The 22,312-nt window shown below is 34.0% G+C and overlaps 1 protein-coding gene and 1 long non-coding RNA gene across 3 annotated transcripts in view; both read left to right on the plus strand.

Annotated features, from left to right (window-relative positions):
• The first annotated feature begins 13,944 nt into the window (after window positions 1-13,944).
• The window catches only part of LOC147841737 (uncharacterized), a 133,822-nt gene continuing 125,454 nt past the window's right edge, over window positions 13,945-22,312 (plus strand). The window contains exon 1 of the long non-coding RNA XR_015502618.1: window positions 13,945-14,039. This is a non-coding gene — a long non-coding RNA (uncharacterized LOC147841737). The remainder of the gene's footprint in view (window positions 14,040-22,312) is intronic.
• The window catches only part of agtrap (angiotensin II receptor associated protein), a 29,279-nt gene continuing 22,134 nt past the window's right edge, over window positions 15,168-22,312 (plus strand). Inside the window, 4 exon segments of one of the 2 annotated variants that reach the window (NM_001201345.1) lie at window positions 15,168-15,327; window positions 15,827-15,861; window positions 18,566-18,677; window positions 20,056-20,269. In NM_001201345.1, the coding sequence (NP_001188274.1) occupies window positions 15,301-15,327; window positions 15,827-15,861; window positions 18,566-18,677; window positions 20,056-20,269 (388 nt within the window). In that variant the 5' untranslated portion in view covers window positions 15,168-15,300. 2 annotated transcript variants of the gene reach the window in all.

Here is a 22,312-nt window from a genome sequence, read left to right on the forward strand (position 1 = left end):
CTATAGTGTGTGTAACTAGCAATTGCTAATCAGTTGTCTCAGAAGTCACTAATGGCTCATAATTAGTTTCAGTTGTCTATTGTCAGGTGTTACACATTATGTTCCCGGTATGTCAGGTGATAAAAAAAAAAAAAATATATATATATATATATATATATATATATATATATATATATATATATATATATATATATATATATATATATATATATATATATATATATATATATATATATATTATTAAATCAGACAGATAGAAATTGAACAAATGAGAGCTGTAAACAATCTAAGCTATGCAGAGGCAGTGAAGAAGGTCTAAGAACAGTGCAAGTACACAAAAAAACAAGAAATAGTGAGAAAAGAGAATGACCAAGTACAAGAAGATAAAACACTGACACTTGATAAGCTGATTTTGTTCATTGCCTATGTAATTAACTGTACTGATTAAGTCAAACACAAAACCAAGAAAATGAAAATAATTGTGAAAGGAGCTGAAAAGTTTTTTTGGAATAAACAATATATCATGGGAGGTAATCAATAAAAGGCTAGAAGCAGAGGGTAGAACAGGAGGAGCTGGAAATAAACCAAACTGAAAATGGAATGCAAGAAGACTATTAGCTAACGGACAAGAATTTAAAGGTTTTATACAAGGAATTAGGGATAAACCAGACATAATAAGCGTTCAAGAAACCTGGCTTAAACCTGTATTGGACTTATTACAGGTTAATATTAAAGGGTATGAGAATGTACGTAGAGATAGAGAGGAAGAGATTGGGGGAGGATGTATAATATTTGTTAAACAAGGTATACAAGTTTTAGAGAAAGGGAAAAATTTAGAAGTCATAGTAATAGAAGTATTTATAAATAAAGAGACTATAAAAATTATAAATTTTTATAACCCATGTAAAAGATTATCACTTGAAGTTTTAGATGAATTGATGGTACATTTAGAAGGGAAAATTATATATTGTGGAGATTTTAATGCTCATAGCACGATATGGGGCAATGAGAATGATGGGAATGGATTAGTTATCGAGAAATTATTGGAGATCAAAGAAATGGTATGTTTAAATGACGGAAGAGGTACAAAATTAATGTAAGATCAGGAAAAGAAACTGCCATTGACCTAAAGCTTGTTTCAAATTCCTTAGCAGGACAATGCTTAAGGGATATGTTTAGGGAAACAACATTAGGAAGTGACCATTAACCAATAGTAGTTGAAATAAGGGTAAGTATTGAAGAATGTCATTTAAGAGAAACAGAAAGGTGGTGTTTTAAAAAAGCTGACTGGGATTCTGACAATCAGAGATATAAGTGAGCAAAAAATTATAAATATTGAAGTTGATGAAGATGTTGACAAGGTGAATAATGATATTTGTAATGCTATTTTGTATACAGCAAATCAGGCTATTCCGAAGAAGGGGCATAAGAAAAAAAAGAAGATTGTACCATGGTGGACAAATAAATGTGTTAAAGCACAATAATTGTGAAATAAAGCTTTTTAAAAAATTGAAAAAGAACCATAGTTTTCAGACTTTTAAAGAGAAAGCAAATGTAAAGAAGAGTTATAAAAATTGTAAAAAGGAATATTGGAGGAAATTCTGTAATACAGTAGGAAGGGAAACAGAAATTAGTCAAGTATGGGGGAATGATAAAAAGAATGGAATGGAGTGTAATAAAGAGAAAATTTAATTATTTAGTATTGAGACATGAAGAGAAAACTGCTGTGAGAAATGAGGAGAAAGCGAAAATGCTGGCAAAATTTTTTGTCAAAATTCATAAATATGACAATATTTGTGAAGAGGGAAAAAGAGGAAGGTTAAGAACATTAGAACAGTATAAGGAACTAACACAATTTGAGGAAGGCCACAGTGAACAATTAAACATGACATTTATAAAGAGTTAAATCGTGTACTGAGGAAAATGAAGAAATCAGCTCCAGGCAAAGACCAAATATGGTACGTAATGAAAAGTCATCTTAGTGAATTACCCAAAGAAGTTTTATTAAGAATGTACAATAAAATTTGGGAGAAAGAAAAAAATACAACAAAAAAAAAATGGAAAGAAGCATTGATAATACGTAAACCAGGAAAAGATTGGACAAATGCAGGAAATTACAGACCAATTGCTTTAACATCTAATATTGGGAAAATGGTGGAGAAAATGGTGAATGAAAGATTAATGTATTATGTAGAAAATAATAAATGTATTTCTAAATACCTAAGTGGGTTTAGGAGGGGGAGAAATACAATGGAAATAAAATAGAAAAAGCTTACGACATGATGTGGAGAGAAGGGTTATTAATTAAACTATGTTAGTTAGGTTTTAAAGGACAAATGCATCAATGGATTAAGGATTTTTTTGAAAATTGAACAATAACAGTGAGGATAGGAAATATTTATTCAGGAAAATTCACAGTTGAAAATGGAACTCCTCAGGGAAGTATAATAAGCCCAATATTATTTTCAATAATGATAAATGACGTGTTTGGAGAGATAGAGAAGTAGATTGTGGGTGTGTACAGGTACAATTAAAACTACACATTGCAGCACTACAAATTGAAATGGGGGAAATGTCTTTGGAAATGAGAAAAGTTCAACAGTCAGTAATTTGATTTGGCAAAGTCAAGAACATCCAACAATAGAAACATTAAAACCATGTTGGGAAAAAGAGAGGAGGGTAAGTAAAAGTTTTGGGTGGATAGTGTTAAAAAAAATAAGTAAAAGTAAGTCAATTAAACATTAATCCTACTGTACCTTTACCAGTAGTTAAACAATGGCTACTACCAGCCACAACAGTAGATTTTACACTGTTAGAAAAGAGAGAAAAGAATGAGGAATGTTACATTTGTTTATATCAAAAATATATTAATGAATTTTACAGTTATGTTAAAATATATACAGATGCCTCTAAGAGTTTAATTAGAGTAGGTGTGGCCTTTAGAGTTCCTGAATTTCAAATATCGGTCGGGAAAGGGATTAGAGATGAAGTCTTGGTATATACAAGAGAAATGATTGCTCTTTTATTAGCAATACAATAGGTAGAGGAGATAAGACCTTTGAAATCAGTCCTCTGTTCAGACTCAAGTTTTTCATTGGCAAGTTTACGATATAGCAATTCAGAAAGTAAACCAGACATTTTATTAGAAATAATGCAAACATAGTATAGAATTCAAATTATGGGTATAACAGTAATATTTTTATGGGTACCTGCGCATATTGGTGTTCAAGGAAATGAAATTGCAGATAAGGAAGCAAAACAAGCTGTTAAAAATAATGACCTCAGTCTAAATGTAAGTATAAGTAAGAGTGAAGTCAAGAGTATTATTAAGAAAAGAATTAAGGAAAGGTGGCAAAAACAATGAGATAATGAAAAGGGCTGGTGGTTTTACAAAATTCAAAAGAAAGTAGGAGAAATGAGAAGTGAACTTAAAAGTTAACATATACAGAATTGCCTTAAGACTTAATACAAAATGACAGTGTGATATACTGACATAATGCTCAAAATAAATACATTAAAGAAATGACCTTGTGGATAGTTTAAGCACTGCAGACATCATGGCAAAAGTAAACAAAATAAGTTATTAAAATGTTTTGAAATGTTTTGCAAAATCTTTGTTAAACAGAAATTGGAGAAAATATATATAGTGGGCAAATAATTCAGGAGGGCTAATATTTCTGATTTCAGCTGTAAGTAAGGTACATTTTTCTAGCACATTTATTGTATATTGTCATAACCCTAAAGAGTTTTAAAATTTCATGAGTGGGTCTTTCTACCACCAGTGTGCTGACCACACACCAGCTGAAGGTGGAGAGCAGATTGATTTTCCTAAAATATCAAAATCAGCTAGGCAGTTTATCTTTCTCATGTCTGAGAAACCCGGCCGGTGACCTACTTGGACCTGCACCTTCTCCACGATGGACGCCCATTATTCTCAAGCCTCCAAATGTCCAGACTGCAGCTCTGCCACAGATGTTTGGCCAGAGGAGAATTGGGGTCCGTTCTTCGTACGTGGATTACTCAGTTAGCTGGATTTGGTTATTGACGATTTAAGATGATCCAGGATAGTTTTGTTCTTCAAAGCTCATCTTGGAGTTGTTGTCATAGCAACAGTTGTAGCAGCTCAAACCTGCTCAGGAGCAGGTTTATTTCATGTAAACAGGATTAAATTGAGTCGTTTCAAGCAAAGGTAATACTGAAAGTATGTACAGAGTTCTGATATTTTCTGACAGTAGTATAGATTAGATACACTTGGGGGGGAAAAGTAAAATAGTTTTAAAAAGTTTATATATCACATTTATAATTTATAATAATTTATAATATTTCATATAATAAAGAATTCATAATATTTATGTTTATAGCTATAAGGTAAAAAATATATATGAATAAAACTTAGTAGATAAAAGTACAAAAACGAGGTTGCTCTCCCCAAGGGGATCAAAGAGAACATCTATTAATATGGATTTTTTTAGATACAATTTAACGCGTGCTATTTAAAGTTACCGATCTAGCTTTTGAACAGTTTCTGTAAGATAATAGACATGCACAAATTGAATATTTGTTTTTTATAACGGAATAATAATTTATGCAGTCATGCACATGTTTTGACAGCTAACATGATGGTGAATTGATGCTTTGCAAAAGTTGCAGAAGTCTTTACCAACATCAAAATGCTTTTTAATGCAAAATTAATTTTAATTCCTTAAGCCGATAAAGAAATTAAAATAGGCCTGGGCTACTATAGTAAAGAAAATCCGATCTAAAATGTAAAACTAAATAAACTGCTAAATACTCTCGACACATGAAACTGTAAAGCCTGCAGCCCACAACAAGCATGAAAAGTAATTGCGTATCATATTTGACAAACTGTTCACCACAAATTTTTTGTAATTTTGCTCACATGGATAATTGAATATTAATTAAATGATGCCATTACACTGCTGTGCGGTCAGCCAATCAATGCATTGTTGATCATTATTTCGAAGACCGCTAGATCTATTCTTTACAACACACGCAACGATCTCAGATCAGTTCATCCTGACATTTTAATCTAATTCACGAACTTGTTTGAAGAACCAAATTAGCCAGAGATCAGTTATCAAGATTAAATGATTCAGGATCTGCCAAATCATCTTAGATCGTTTAAGCAAGGTACAAAGAATGAACCCCTGGTTGCCACCAGATGAGCCTGCATGGTTTCAATGCTAAAGCTTCAACCTGACTGTTGATGCAATGTTAATTCAAATTCAAATGTCTGCTATCAAAAATTCATAAGCTTTTATACAAAATTCTATTGCTTTACCATAATATTTGTCAACACACCAAAATAAATAAATAAATAAATAAATGACACATGCAACACACATGTATAAAGAAAAAATATATGAATATAAAATAATAACAAATGAGAACAAACTCCATATAATCACATTCAACTTCTAGTTGAAAAAAAATTATTCTCCATCACTGGAACCAGATGTTTTCTATATGTATTTCTAAATAATATTTTGGAAGATCCCAAAGATGCTTTATTAGATTCTGCTTTAGTCAAATCTGTGTGAAACACCTTTCATCTTTTAATACTTCGAATGATATTGTAAACCTTTAAACGAAATGTTATTTATTAACAAATTGTGCATTATCCTGCTTGAAGTAGCCATCAGAAAATGGGTACACTGTGGTCATAAAGGACATGGACATGGTCACATGGACATGGTCAGCAACAATACTTAGGTTGGCTGTGGCGTTGATGTACTAATAGGTCCAAAATGTGCAAAATAATAATAATAATAATTATTATTATTATATATATATATATATAATATATATATATATATATATATATATATATATATATATATATATATATATATATATATATATTCCACACATCGTTACACCACCACCAGACTGAACCACTGATAAAAGGCAAGATGGATCAATGCTTTCATGTCGTTGATGCCAAATTCTGACTCTACCATCTGAATTTTGCAGCAAAAATTGTTCATTTGTTCAATTGTTCAAAAATTGTTGTTCTTCTATTGTTCAATTTTGGTGAAATTTTGGTGCAAACTGTAGCCTCAGTTTCCTGTTCTTAGCTGACAGGAGTGGCTCCTACGGTGTGGTCATCTGCTGCTGTAGCCCATCCGCCTCAAGGTTTGATGTGTTGTGAGTTCAGAGATGCTCTTCTGCAAACCTTGTTTGTAACGAGAGGTTATTTGAGTAACTGTTGCCTTTCTCTCAGGTAGAACTAGTCTGGCCATTCTAATCTAACTTCTGGCATCAACAAGACATTTGCGCCCACAGAACTGCCGCTCACTGAATATTTTCTCTTTTTGGACCATTCTCTGTAAATCCTAGAGATGGTTATATGTGAAAATCCCAGTAGATCAGCAGTTTCTGAAATACTCAGACCAGCCCGTCTGGTACCAACAACCATGCCATGTTCCAAGTCACTTAAATCACCTTTCTTCCTTTTCAAACCGACCATCTTTATGATGGTCGGTTTGAAGTGCAGGAGGTTGTCTTGAAAAAGTTTACATGCCTAAATTCATTACCGAGCAGTTGGACAGGTGTACCAAATAAAGTGGCCGGAGAGTGTATCTTACTTAATTTTAGGTGGATTGAGATCCATCTATTACAATCACGATTACCCTGATTCTGAGGGACGTTAATGTTGTACAGTTGGTTAAGTAATGTAACATTTGTATCAAATAATCAAACAAACATTTATATTTTGCAAATGAATGTTGCAGTAATAAAGTAGACATTATATTGGTAATACTTCTAGCACACTTATCATGCCATGTATTAGAACCTTATTCATTCTGGGGATATTAATGCGCGTTTTTCACATAAATAAAGTCACCTTTTCTTTAATAGCAAGTTTATACAATGTCGACTGTCAGGATAAACAGATAATTAGTAAAAGTTCAATCTAACTGCATGATTGCAAACGTGGTTGAATCTGTTGGCTTCAACGGAAACATGGCTTCTCTTCAAACATGCAGCAGATCTCATGCAGAGCTATGAGCTAGTATTTTTTGTAAGATTTTGCCCTTTTAATGATTTTATTTTATTCGGAGCAACTCTCAGAAAGGTGAAATTACTGCATGTTTTGAATGATTAGTCTTTTTGTGTGATCATTTTTTTTCTAATTCTTTGCATAAGTTTTTTTTAGTCACCTAATTGAATTACTTTCAATGTTCTAAAGAATTTTGTCAGCTTAGAATTATAAGGTTCTTTCTGACATTTTTGTCAAAATTGAGTTATTCACATATTATTATTAGATGACAACTTATTTACATTTTGTGATGTTTTTTATAAAGTGTTTTAATTTTAAGACTTTTTATTTAAACAACAAACAAACAAACAAACTCTAGCTTGGCTCTATAAGGTTCTTTCAGTGAGCCAATCAGCATTTTAATTATAGGTACGAGGACCAATCAGTATCAGCTTTCTTTGTCATTTCGCCATACTTCTCCTTTGACAGTGGGAAAGACAGGAAAGAAACACATAATCAACAAAGTAATGCCACTCCACACAAAATTGAGAAGAAACCTGAAACTAAAAAGATGTGTGTAAATGCCATGATTTAGAAGCATTTTTTGACATGTAGATGAAATTTAAAATTTCACATTGTTGAAAAATAAGTTATTTAAAAAACGCAATTATTAACGCAATTATTAAATGTAAAAATAAACAAATTTGTGTTTGTGTATAATTACTCAGTGAAACATTTTCAGTTTTTATTAAACTTTGTTAAACATCTCGTTTGCTCAATGTCTGTTTTTTTTTTAAGTCTTTACAGTTGATAAGCCTTGAAGAGTAAATACTTAATTTAATTAATGGGGCATATAATTCAATAAATTTACTTTAGTAATTCATATAAAGCATACAATTCAATAAAGATTACCAAATTAATTACATAAAATTAACACCTGCACTGGAAAAATATTAAGCACAGCCTTGTATGATTAATTTAAACAAGAAAAACATATTCATCCTAAAACCTAAAAAAAAGTTATAGAAAGCAAAAATGTAACTTTCTCAAACATCAAAATATTGTTACAACAGCAGAGTGATTGTATTTTTTGAAAATTAATGCTTTATTTAATGATCTGCCAGATATTCTATCTGAATTTGCCCTGTTTGTTTTTCCCCAGTTTGCAAATTGGAGAGAATTTTGATCATTTACATTTAGAGTTCATTTAGGGTCTCTGTCATGTTAATGTATGATAGAGATCATATTGTTTTCTATATGGATTGCAAAAACTTTGAAGCTCAATATCTCAAAATCTTTTAGAATGCAGATAGAACCGTATAATTCCAACGTGATGATTTGTTTAACAAATGCTATTAACAAACATCATATATAAATGTTAAAACTAAAACAGATCAAAGGGACTAATAATAGTTTATCAGAAAGAAAATAAATGTTTTTATAATTTCATTAGTTGATGCATAAAGTAACCCATTGTGATTTAATTGCTGTGGTACTTTTAAAAAATATATTTTTATTTGTAAATTAGAAAAAATAAGAGAAATGCAACCCCTTCCAACAGACCCACTCTTATCAGAGAAATGGTTGAAAGTGCTTAACAATAGAAACACCATGGGGTCAATTTTACCCATCACTGTTATTCAAATGTACACAACAAACATTCAAACCTCCCAGTCATTGACTTTTACTAAAATTGCCTTATTTACAATTCCCAAATTTAAAAAAAGGTTCAGATGAAATAAATTAAAAAGTTTATACCTATTACATTTATACCTATAAGCTCCAGTGGGGGTCAAATTTACCAACTATAAAAAAAAATACTTGTATTTATGCACTGCTTATGTTTGAAATTACTCACCAATGACATTTACTTTCAATTTTACTCACTGAATTAGTTGTTATAATAAATGAATAAAGTCACTATGACTAAAAGAAGGCGATTTGTAGAGCTATTAAAAACACAAACTGCAATGAATGATGGAGAGTCTGGAGAAATAAGTTATGCATCAAAGGATGATGGCTCAAATTTAGATATTTTAACCTAGTCATAACCTTCCCCCGAAAATAATCTTGTCATCCTGAAACTTGATGAGTCTAGACATTTTTTGTTAACTGGCAATTTGTGCTGGGTAACATTTACCCACACTGGCGATTTTAGGAATACTGCGACCTCTGGCGGTTCTGGGGCCTTATCATACACCCGGCGCAATGTGGAGCAAGGCGCGACGCAATAGTTTTTTGCTAGTTTCAGCTAGTTTCAGTTTTCAGCGCTCTGGTCTAAAAAGGAAGGCATTCTGAGGCGCATTGCTGGCAAGTTGCTATTTTGAGAAACTATAATAGATTTTTCAATAGACCAAAACAAAGCCAGTCTATTGTCCACCGCAGAGTGTGTTAGTTGTGCGCCTCACTTACACACTGCTTAATACACACAAGATGTAGAGCAATACGCAAATATCTTTACAAATGAAATAAAATTAAAATATTAAGGATATATATAGGATATAAATATAAAGGATTAAAATATTACAAAACATATTATTTTCTAGCCTACATGAATTTAAAAACTGTGCCTTTATGCCTTCTTCACCTCGGGAGGCTTTTTCAGTTAATTTATAACAATTTGCTTTTGTATAATGTTATCATTATAAGCAGTATTATTTATTATATGTTATTTATATTTTTTTTATTAAAAACAAGCTTACATTTGCCCACCTGTCAGGTTTCAGACCATATGGGGCACAGCATGTGTATTTGGATATAACTCAGGTTTTTGAACACACTTTGTTATTATTGTTGATTTATTTGTTTTGCATTTAGAAATAGTTTTGACACAAATCTTTGTGCTTAATAAACTAAATTAATTATTTATAGGCTAATGGATGTCTGTGCCTACAAGGTTTCCCTATCCACAAGAGCGAAAGTGAAAGTAGATTGTGTGATGCCTTATTTCTCATTCTCAGGCTGCAGATGCTGTGTTTAACTGTTTTCTTACTAGTGAAATTATCACTTTTTTTTACTTACAAAGTCGTCATGTTAATAGCAAATGGGCTTATGGCACGACGCAACTGACTCTTAAAGGTAATGGGAGATAAGACTCGGATTGGTTTATTCTCAAAACACACCTGTAACTCATTAAGAAAATAAGCTCAACCCTTTTAGATCATGCGCCACAGCGCAAAGCGGATTTTTTTCCATCCTTAAATTAGCAAAAGTGGATTCTGACATGCCCTGAAAGTGTTTGCGCCCTGCGCTTTGCACTTTGCTCATTGACCGTCAAAATAGAGCCCCTAGAGCAGGCCCGGCGCCAGGATATCAGAACTGAGGGGGCATTTTAAATCCATAGGGGGGCACTAGACCTGGTGGCTGATTTTGGTCTCTCTTCCTTTCATTTAGGCTATTTATTCACATTTATTATTATTTTACTTTGTTACTGACCTAAGGCAGTAATATACGTTTTAATAGTAATATTAATATGCACAGTTTCACTATTACTGATTTTATTAATGATGGTAATGCTACGATACCGCTTATTAATGCAGACGGATCATGGCTTCAGTGCCAAACGAGTGCTTTAAATCATGTTTTTCTCCTTATTTATTTCACTTTTATTTCAAATAGCAGGCATATGAATGTTTAAAGTTTTAGGTAAAGATGTCAAATTATGCCCACACATGCAAGCTGACCCACGATCAGACTATTCGTATAACCGTAAATAAATATAGTAAAATCAGCTTGACCGAGTCATTCCGCTTTACGTAGCCTATTAGCACTATATACCTATTCCATTTATAACACTGCAAACTTGACTTCACAGGCTGATCATCTTTAAATGCAAAAGGCATTTATTATACCTAGACTGCTGCTGCATAATGGGATGTTTCTCTACACAACTGTAAAAGTGCGCTTTTTAGCAATGTCAAAATGAAAGCAAACATTCAAAGGGCTATGCTTTTTGTCAATTTTAGCTTAATTGTAATCATATTAATAATAATATTAATAAATTAATTAAAATATTATTTATAGTGTAGCCTTCTGTGGCACTGTGCAGTGAATATTTATTTTTATTAAAACATTTTATTAGGCTACATCTTCCAGAATAACTAATGTGAAAATGACTGGCAGTTGCTCTGCTTAAATTTATTTAACAGCAAATTTCTTCTGCGTTTCTTCCTTTTAGAGCTCAAGAGAGTTGTGTTTAAAGATTTAGTTGACCAAAACATGTAATTAATTAAGCTGATCGTCTCATGTCACCCACTTTTCTCCCTTGTGAGTTGAGTGCGCCTCCATCGCTGTGTGCGCGTTTTATTTCCGGGCGCACCTGACCTGACGCGGGGACCGGATCTCTGGACTATAGTACTAGCTTTAATCTCACAATTTTCATAATTTAATTGCTATGTCCTATATTTTTAAATATTTAAATGTGTGTTCAAAAGGTTGGAACGACGGGAGTGTTTGTAATTAATGACAGAAAGAATTTTCAGTTTTGAGTGAACAATCCTTTATAAAAACTGGGGGGCACAAATTCTTTCTGAGGGGGCAATGCCCCCCTTTGCCCCTTCCACCTTTTAGATCAGATCAGTTTATCCAGACATTCTAATCTGATTCGCGAACTCGTTTGAAGAACCAAATTAGTGAGAGATCAGTTATCAAGATTAAAAGATCTGGGATCTGCCAAATAATCTTACTGCCAAATAAACTGATCTGAGATCGCTGCGTGTGTTGTGAAGGACAGATCTATCGATCCTCGAAATCATGATCAGCAATGCAACGATTGGCTGACGGCACAGCAGCGTAATGACATCATCTGATTAATATTCAATTATCCATGTGAGCAAAATTACGTCAACTTAGCAGTAAACGGCTTGTTAAATATGACACGCAAGAACTTTCCACAGTTGTTGTGAGCTCCAGGCTTTCTACTTTCATGTGTCAAGTGTATTCATCATGTATTTCAATGCAAATCAATGTATTTAGTTCCACATTTAGAAAAAAATTTTTTATTATAGTAGCCGTTTTTTAATCGGTGTAAAGATGGTTGTTTACAAAAGCATTTTCATATTGGTAAAGGCGTCTGCAACTTTTGTGAAGCATCAAATCACCGGCATATTAACTATCAAAACATGTTTATGACTGCATAAATGTATTATTGCTTTAAAAAAGTCACATATTGTGCATTTCTATTATACACAATTTGTACTAAAGCAATCTTAAAAGTTCATATCAATAAGTTTTCTCTTTGCACCACCAGGTGGCAATCTTTGTAGCCTGCTTTTATTTCGAGGGTGCAGATTGCATATGTTTCATTAAAATGTATAACTTAATTTATTTTATTAATGACTATAACTTTATATATATATATATATATATATATATATATATATATATATATATATATATATATATATATATATATATATAGTTAAAAAATATGTACCATTTTCCCAAGTGTATATAACTACTACTGTAAGAAAATATCAGAATTCGGAACATACTTTCTGTATTATCTTTGCTTGCACTGAGCCGATCTAATCCTGTTTATATGAATTGAACCTGCTCCCGATCAGGTTTGACCTAGCAGAACTGTTGCTATGACAACAACTCTCGGATCAGCTTTGAAGAACGAAACGATCCTGGATCGTGTCAAATCGTCAATATCCAAATCCAGCTAACTGAGTAATCCACGTACGAAGAATGGACCCCAGGTTTAAGCTACCAGAACTGTTGCTATGACAACAAATCTAAAATGAATTTTGAAGAACTAAACAATCCTGGATCATGTCAAATCGTCAATATACAAATCCAGCTAACTGAATAATCCAACTACGAAGAACAGACCCCAACTGCGTACTCATAGCGAAAGATTAAAACAAAACCTTTGTTGAAGCACATTTATAAACCTAACACTGATGACCCATGTCTCCAAACAATTCTTGTTCTTCCACTTGTTTTGCCAACAAAAACGTGGCGTCTCTCTGTGATTCTGCAAGTGAATTCAATGTTAGTGAAATAAAAAGAAATGGTTCGATGTAAAAGTGCAGGTTAAGAGGAGAACAGTGGCGCACCATCAAAGTGTGGACCAAACAGGCGGGGGAACAGGAAATGCTGAACTAACACTCTTTGAGGAGAGAATTGCCTCAATTGTGGGAAACACTTTACTGTCTGGAGTAGTATCCATGTTTGTGGGAGACAAAGATGTATATTAGGGCAACACCTCCGCTCTTATCAGGCAACGTCACCGGCATTTCAGTTGCCCAATTGCCTGCTCTACAACTGAACGAGTGCCTGCCATCTTGTAGCCTCATCCCAATCATGCTGTTTGTGGGAATGAATTAATCATGGGTTGACCTAGGCCACCTTGCTACAATATTTGTTGAGCGCATTTGAGCATCACATATTATTTGCACATTTATTGAATGAAAAAGTTTACGATTCACGAATGCAAATTCGTCTTCAGATGGCTCCTTTATAGCAATGTGCATGCAGTCGATCGCTCTGATTACATTGGAAAAAACGGCGATCACTGCAAATTGCGCTTTATTGTTTGGCTGGTCAACTGCATGGTATGGAAACCTGCTAGACATGTGGGTGATCCCGTCCTATATAGCTGGCATTGCACGGCTCAAAGATACTTTGTAGTGTGCGAATTAACATGATTGCCCCTAGGAGTCGCCAGTTAAAATAAAACAAACACACACAAGAAATACACATACGCCCAACATGAAGTGAGAGTGGACCAACGCACATTCTCACGTTAATTTCATTGTTAGTAAATCCAAACGTGAGTGTGAAATCTGGCGTACGGAAAGTTTTTGTGCGTACGCCGCGTTAATACATGAGGCCCCAGGTGTGAATGGTAAATTGTTTGGCGAAAACACAGCTTAATACCAGGTGTCAACAGGGCCTAAGATCCCTCTGGCAAATTAGTTATTGAATGTTATCGTGGGCGAAGCAGTGGCGCAGTAGGTAGTGTTGCCGCCTCATAGCAAGAAGGTCGCTGGGTCGCTGGTTCGAGCCTCGGCTCAGTTGCCGTTTCTGTGTGGAGTTTGCATGTTCTCCCTGCGTTCGCGTGGGTTTCCTCCGGGTGCTCTGGTTTCCCCCACAGTCCAAAAACATGCGGTACAGGTGAATTGGGTAGGCTAAATTGTCCGTAGTGTGTGTGTGAATGTGTGTGTGGATGTTTCCCAGGGATGGGTTGCGGCTGAAAGGGCATCCGCTGTGTAAAAACTTGCTGGATAAGTTGGCGGTTCATTCCGCTGTGGCGACCCAGATCAATAAAGGGACTAAACCTACAAGAAAATGAACGAATTTTATCGTGGATTAATTTTGACACATGAAACAATTTCATCAAACATTGTTTGATGCTGAAAATCAATTACCTTGTTGAAAAACAACTTGTGGTCCATAAATGCTTTTGTAAACACAATAAAATTTTCGGGAATGGAAATTGACAAAATAAATATTCATGTATGTCCCTGCTTCGGGCCCCACTACTTTATTACTGTATTTTGTTAATATTCTGTCAATGAATAAAAATTGTCAATATTATGCTAAAAAGATGCACACACAGCTAGAGTATAACTGACTGATGTAGCTGAAGAATCCTTCTGGAGCAGAAAACAGATAAAAGGAAGAAAACAGTGGAAGTGAAAGACTAGCTATAATAAGGTAATGTGTGAAGATTAATTAAAACTAAACTAGGTTAATTGCAATCTCATATTAGCTGGCAAGTTCATACCATAGCAAGAAACTTGTTTTCTTAAACATCCAAAGGTAGCTATGCAGTCTTAATATATTCAAATACAAAAGATCTCTTAGCTGGTTTTAAGTTTTTTATTTGTCTTCTGAGTAAAAAAACTTTCCTGGAAATATCTTTCTGTGATAAACAAATCATAAATTTGATATCTATAATAAAAACAATTGTACTGTTACCATTTTAAAATTACTTAACACTAGCCGACCTATGGGGTTTTTATAATTTTATTCCAGTATCATTAGGCCTAAAAAATGTAAATTTATCGCTTAGCTGTATGTTGTTGTAGGAAAAAAAATCTAATGTTAAAATAACACTCTGTTTCAGGTTTTCTAGTTGTGCTTATATGCTCTGAAGGAGTAATGAGCAGAGGTGGGAGGTGTAGTCACATGACACTTGTCAGGCTGAAGTCACATGGTTTGTGTTTGCAGTCACTTCAGAACAGCACAAATTTCTACACACAGTTATGATGAAAGTGTTTCATGCTTCCTTAGTGAAATACTGAAAACTACATAGGACCATTTAATTCTGAACAGGCAGTGAAAATATGGAGATACCAGCCATAAATCTGAAGGTAATTTATTTTCAATCATTTGTGCATTACAGTGAGTACATTGATATTATTCATTATCAAATAATTATTTGATTGGTAAAGTATCCATTAAAAGTTTAAAGATAAAAAGTTTTGTCATTGTGGTGTCATTGTGGTTTTGTCATTTAAAAATGAGTCTACATTTTATGAAACCAAATGGGAGGCTTCAAAGATCACTTTCTTAAAGAATTTATCAGTAACTGCTATTGTTATAACTGCAAGCAAGCTTTTACATTAAGTTGATTGTTGTTATTGTGAGGGTGCAGCGAGGAAACAATAACATTCTGAATGGAAACACAAGGAAATCCTTGCTCTTTCTTTTGATTTAAAGCAGAATTTGTTCAAAGCATGCTGACCATAACACATTTTCTATTTTATAAATACCCCACATTATAAGTGCAGCAACACACTGTCTCTAGAAAATAATATACTATATGTGTGCATTTACTCATGAACTGCACTATATGTGTTCTCTCTGCAGGCCATTTTGTTGGTTCACTGGATACTGACAGTTTGGTGAGAGTTATGGCACATTTTTGCTGTTTTTCATCACTAACCTGAGGAATTTCACCTTCGGTGAATGTTTATCTTCCAGTTTTCTATTCATCAGAAATATTTCTTCTTCAAATTGAAGCTTTCTAAATATCTGTTAAACACCTAAACATACAGTTGTTTTTCTTAAGTAGTAGTACATTGAAAAAAGTGACTAAAGTGCACATATTTTCAAATGTCCCCCATTTGCATATTTTAAATATAGTGGAAGCTTTACACTTTCAGTTAAAGGTCAAAGTATTTCATTAATACTGTGTGCATTTTTCGAGGAGGCACATCAATCGAATAAATTCAGCTGTTCAAAAAATAGCAGTATTAATATTTTCTTCTTTAAACTGAATTACTTCTAAATACATTTTTACATATCAGTTTAAATTATTGAAGAAATATTTAGTTCCATAGCCATTGTTTAAATGAGTACGCCCCTCACAGATCTCTCTTTGAAATTAATATAATCCGTAGGATGCTATACATTTATATATTTGAGCATATACAGTAGATTGGATTAGCTAAAACTGAAACTAATCTAACAAAATTAAATAAAAATCACAGATAACAGTCCATAAATATGTACAGGCCAATTTATTATGTTGGGAAAAATATTGCACACAATTCTAATAAACAGGAAAAATTTAAGAGAAACATAAAAAAGAGAGAATTTAGTTGGAATTTGGGTTTTTTATTTCAATGTTTGAATTTAGTTGTATTAGCTTTCTATTACTAAAGAAATTAGGTGGCCAATCTCTTATTTTAATGGATATAGCTTTTAGTTATGGATATAAATATATTGGCTATATAGGGTATTTGCACACAGACTTTTAATTTTCAGCCAGGCAGCCCAAGGGCTTCCAGTAAAACTGTCTTTCCATTACAAAATTGTAATATTTAAGATCTGATTTCTTTAAAAATCAGCAATCTTCACTGGCTGTTAGATATATATGATATGAAGTGGGTCTCAGATCGACAAGAAGAATTGCATTAAATTACATTTCCTCCCGCCATTTCTTTAAAATATGACAGTTTATTTTCACCCAGTATTTTCAATGAAGTGTCTGCGTAGCCTGTTGCTACTGACAGTCCTAGTGGTTACAACGGTCTTTCATCTTGTTTTACACTTAAACAACTAAATGAATGCTAAAGTCTATACTCTGCGGACCCGGTACCGGGTCCGTGAACGTCATCGACTTTCGCTTTCAGATTTAAAGGGCTAGCATTGCACCATACCCCCGTAAGTGGTGTGGTTTGAAAGTGTAGAATCTAGATTTTATGCACATATGCATCACTTTGGTTTTCATTCTACTGTATAAAAGTTATTTACACTTAAATACACAGTATTTTGGATACCCCAGCTAGGTATTTTACATTGTTCATTTTCATATTTTTTTATATGACACATGTCACAAGTTATAGCTCAAATGAAAGCTCTTGCCGGTGCTCATTCAGTTCTAGCATTCTTTTTACTGAATTATATTCATATTCCAAACAGTTGTTGAATGAATTGTGGTGTTTCCATGGCGCAGAAATGTAAACAATACATTTATGATCAATAAGCAGCCCCAGATAGCACAGACAGCTGTCATCTCTTACCTTATGCTGTGCCCTTCAGGGCCATTCTCCTCTGTTTTTGAGGTGATGTGCATAAGTAATCCTTTTATATGTCTGATGTGGTCCAAACTCAGTGAATTATATTTGATCAAACAAAAGAATAGTGAAATATGAAAACAATGATCGATCCCTGTGGCTTGTACAGCACCTCTCATCAGTTGGAATGCAATAACTTTTGCATAGATTATGGTAAAGACTTTTTTCTTTTTTTAGACATGTGCAGGAACCACTCAAATTAATTACAGCACGCTAGACCACACAGAACCTAAAAGGTACACTTTCAAATTAAATTAAAAAAAAAAATACATAAAGCGCCTCTTTTTTTAGGTTTTTATTATAACACAGACAACATATACAGTTATTTTAAACACTTTCAATAGTGTTTTATGAAAATTCAAAGGGTTTTCTTTAAAATGATACCAAATTCTTGCATTTACACCTCTTTATGTGGATTTGAGAAGCTTTTAAATTTGGGTAGGCAAAATCCAGGCGGAAATCCCCAAATAGCAGCAGAGTTTAAGTGGTTAACTGAATGTATTGTAATTACATTACAACATCAGTGCTGTAAAATCAACCTTGTAAAATTGAAAATAGCCACCTTGAACTTTCACCAGAAGTTTATTGTTGGCTTAATCTCTCTAGCTGTGCATAGAGCCCATTGACTGGGAAATTGATAAAAATAATCATTATCAAAAGAGTCGGCCAACTTCAGGCACACAGAAACAGTTCGGTTTTGTTTTTATTTTAGCCATTATACAGTATATTAAACAAACTACATCCCGCAGTTCCTATGAATTTTGGGTTTTGTTTTAGAAACTGCATTCTTAATGTCACCTCAATTGGTCTGAGGTCAGGTAATTTTGCATAGTTGTGCATTTCTGGAACTTTAATCTTGACAACAGGAAAATGTATAAATAAGTGTGTTTGTTTTAAACAGAAGCCATTTATTGGTGTACTTTTTAACCACAATATTTTTTTACAAAAAAATAAACCAAATTGAGTTAAAGGAGAGTGCTATGTTAGTACAATGTTTTTTTAACAGTTTGAATATGTGCTTACACAGGGCATGCTTACTTTCCTGGCTCCCAGCTTCTTATGTGTTGGGGAACTTCAGTGTTCTTGCAGTGGGAGTGTGGGCCATAGCACAGAGAGACTCCATAGATGCTGTTTTATTGGTAGGTGGGTTTTTTCATGCATGAAGGCTTTTTAGGCAATTGATTTGTTCTTTATTAACGACCGATGAAAAATCCATAACTAGACTTTTGACTATTCACTCACCGGCCACTTTATTAGGTACACCTTTCCAACTTCATGTTAGCACAAATTTCTAATCAGCCAATCACATGGCAGCAACTCAATGCATTTAGGCATGTAGACATGGTCAAGACGATTTCCTGCAGTTCAAACTGAGCATCAGAATGGGGAAGAAAGATGATTTAAGTGACTTTGAATGTGGCATAGTTGTTGGTGCCAGACGGGCTGGTCTGAGTATTTCAGAAACGGCTGATCTACTGGGATTTTCATGCTCAACTGTTTGTAAGGTTTACAGAGAATGCTCTAAAAAAGAGAACATATCCAGTGAGTGGCAGTTCTGTGGGTGCAAATCCCTTGTTGATGCAAGAGGTCAGAGAAGAATTACCAGGTTAGTTTGAGCTGATAGAAAGACAACAGTAACTCAAATAACCACTCGTTACAAACAAGGTATGCAAGAGAATTTCTGAATGCACAATACGTTGAATCTTGAGGCGGATGGGCTGCAGCAGCAATAGAACACACCAGGTGCCACTTCTGTCAGCTAAGAACAGAAAACTGAGGCTACAATTCGCACAAGCTCACAAAAATTTAACAATAGAAGATTGGAAAAACATTGTCTGGTCTGACAGGCCTCAATTTCCGCTGCAACATTCGGTTGGTAAGGTCAGAATTTGGTGTCAACAACATGAAAGCATGAATTCATTCTGCCTTGTATCAATGGTTTAAGCTGGTGGTAGTGGTGTAATGGTGTGGGGGATGTTTCCTTGCCAAACTTTGGGCCCGTTAGTACCAATTGAGCGTGGTGTCAACGCCACAACTTACCTGAGTATCATTGCTAATCATGTCCATCCCTTTATGACCACAGGGTACCCATTTTGTACCTATCTTCTAATGGCTACTTCCAGCAGGATAACGCACTATGTCATAAATCGCGAATCATCTCAGACTGGTTGCTTGAACATGACAATGAATTCATTATATTCAAATGGGGTTCAACCCAGTACTAGTAATGTGTACCTAATAAAGTGGCCAGTGAGTGTATTTCCTCAATGCATTTCTTTAATGCATGGTGCTTAGCCCTTTTTAGCTAAGCACAATGCTCTAAGGAAAAGAACAGCTGGAATAGCATGTATACTGTAGCAAGAAATTCCAGGAAACATTCAGTGTAAGGTTAAAAAGTTGATGACTACTGTTACTGTATATATCTTCAAGTCGAGGTTAAATGTTTTAGTGTGTGTGCATGTGTGTGTGTAATATATTTGCTATACTAATGTTTGGTCTTTGCTCTCTTCCATGAAGTTCTTGATCGGACTGGCAGTGACAATCTTGACTGATATTGTTCATTTTGGGATCTACTATGCAGCAGCTGAACTCCTATACGAGAGATCCACACGGGACCTGTTCCGCTTTAGTGGAGGCATGGCCATCCTGAGCCTCTTGCTCAAACCTGTCTCCTGCTTCTTTGTCTACCAAATGTACCGTGAGCGAGGGGGTGAATACAATGTCAATTTTGGTGAGTAACCGAAGGCCTGAGGAAGAAAGAATAATTGGTGACTGATTCATTTTGGTCCATAGTGGTTTGTGATGCATGGAAAAGTATTTCAGTAGGGATAAAATACCACCATTGTTTGCTCAGGGTCCAAAACATTATTGAGCCTATTTCAATTATATAGTTCTGAGCAGTACTTCACTGAATATGGAAAGAAAAATAAGTATTTAAAAAAATAGGAGCGGGTAATTGAATTTTAGAACCGGTCACAAGACACATGCCTGACAGAGTGGCCCCCAGAAATAACAGCCTGACTATAATTTTAAGAACAGCATTGGGTCTAAAGGAATTAGGCCTGTTTTCACTGACTCTTTACTGTTAGATCTTTATGATCCTTGATCATAGTTGGTTTGATTGTGGTTTTTTAATAGTATAGGCCTATATAAAAAATAAAATAAAGTTGTTGTTTTTTGAGAAATCATCCAATCTTCATAGTTCAAAAGTTTAGTTGTGTGGATATCATAGTAGACCAGTGTTTTGGAAAATAGCCAAAAGGCACATATAAAAAGTTTTTTGGAAAACACAGTGATGGAGATTATAGAACAGCAACAGAGAAAGCATGGAGAAAGATAACAACTAACATTTGAGTTTGCAGCATATCTGAAAGCAGTAGGAAGTATGCAGGCTCTTGCTTTGAATGACCAGCACAGATGCGTACAAAGAACTTTAATAGTATCTCACACTGCTATGATTAAATATATTGGTCTTGCTGCAGAAGAAAATTTCCCAAACCGTGACACTTCCTCATCCACATTTCACCAACTTTTTTATATATGTAGGTTTCAGTTTTCTTCAATTTAATGACAAACATTCTTGAAAATATTTATTTACTGACCCAAATAAAATGAAACATGATTTCATCACAAAATTGAACTTTGGACCAGTTCTCGCCTGTTCACACCACATGTTCCTCAGCAAACGAAAGTCTACCATTTTGATTATTTCTTCTTCAGCCACTGCAGAGTAGGTTTCAGTCAAATTTCTCTTACACTTTTTCTTTTAATTGCTAATGTTGCTTTTTCCAATCTGTAGTTACATTTTTAAAACTCTAAACAGAACTAGCATAACATTTACCTGTTCTCATCATACCTTTAACCCCAAACTATTTATTGTTTGCACACAACGAGTACGTTTACATGGACACCAATAATCTGATTTTAATGCGATTAAGACAATACTCTGAATAAAAGTCTACCATGTTGTAAGGGACCGAGCCAGCACATATAGTAAGGGGCATACAAAAAGAAGATTGCCAAAACAATAATTTTTTATAAAGTAAAAAAAAAAGTTTCAAATTAAAAAACAAATGAATTAAATAATTAAATCAATTGAAAATTCAATAAACTAAACAAAGAAAACAAACTGAGTTCAAACCAAACAAATCATATCTAAACCAAATACAGAACTCCATGAAATGACAAGACAGACCACATTTATACACGAGGGACTAGTCCACAGTAAACAAGAAGGGGGATACAAAAACAGACAATTTGCAAAAACAATAAACTAAGCCAAATATCTAAATACAAATCTAAATAGTTAAATAAATTCTAAATAAGGCAAAAATAAATATAAATCTGAACAAACAAACACTGCAAATTATTAATGAACTTAAACTTAACATCAGCTCTCCCTCCAAGCCATTAAGCCAATGGTATCGGTAGACGAATCTAAAAGACAGCACTTGGCGGCACATCAGCCCTTTAGTTTGTCGGACTGTTCCTGAAACTGTTCCTCATCGGCACTGCAGCACGGTAACTTAAACTCAAAAGAATACTAAATTAACAAAACATACAGCACAGATAACCGATTTAGTGTGCACCCAAAATAGTAATGCATGTACTGTGAATAATAAAGTAAAGTAATAAGAAACAGAAAGTGTATGTGTCTTAATTAAATCAGATATGAAAGAAACTAAATATAAAACAACTTCATTGAACTAAACGAATAAATTAGCTTAAATGAATGTGTATAGTGTGTGCGTGTGTGTATATATATATATATATA

Source organism: Danio rerio, chromosome 11 (genome assembly GCF_052040795.2).
Source record: "Danio rerio strain M-AB ecotype USA chromosome 11, GRCz13ab, whole genome shotgun sequence".
NCBI lineage: Eukaryota > Metazoa > Chordata > Actinopteri > Cypriniformes > Danionidae > Danio > Danio rerio.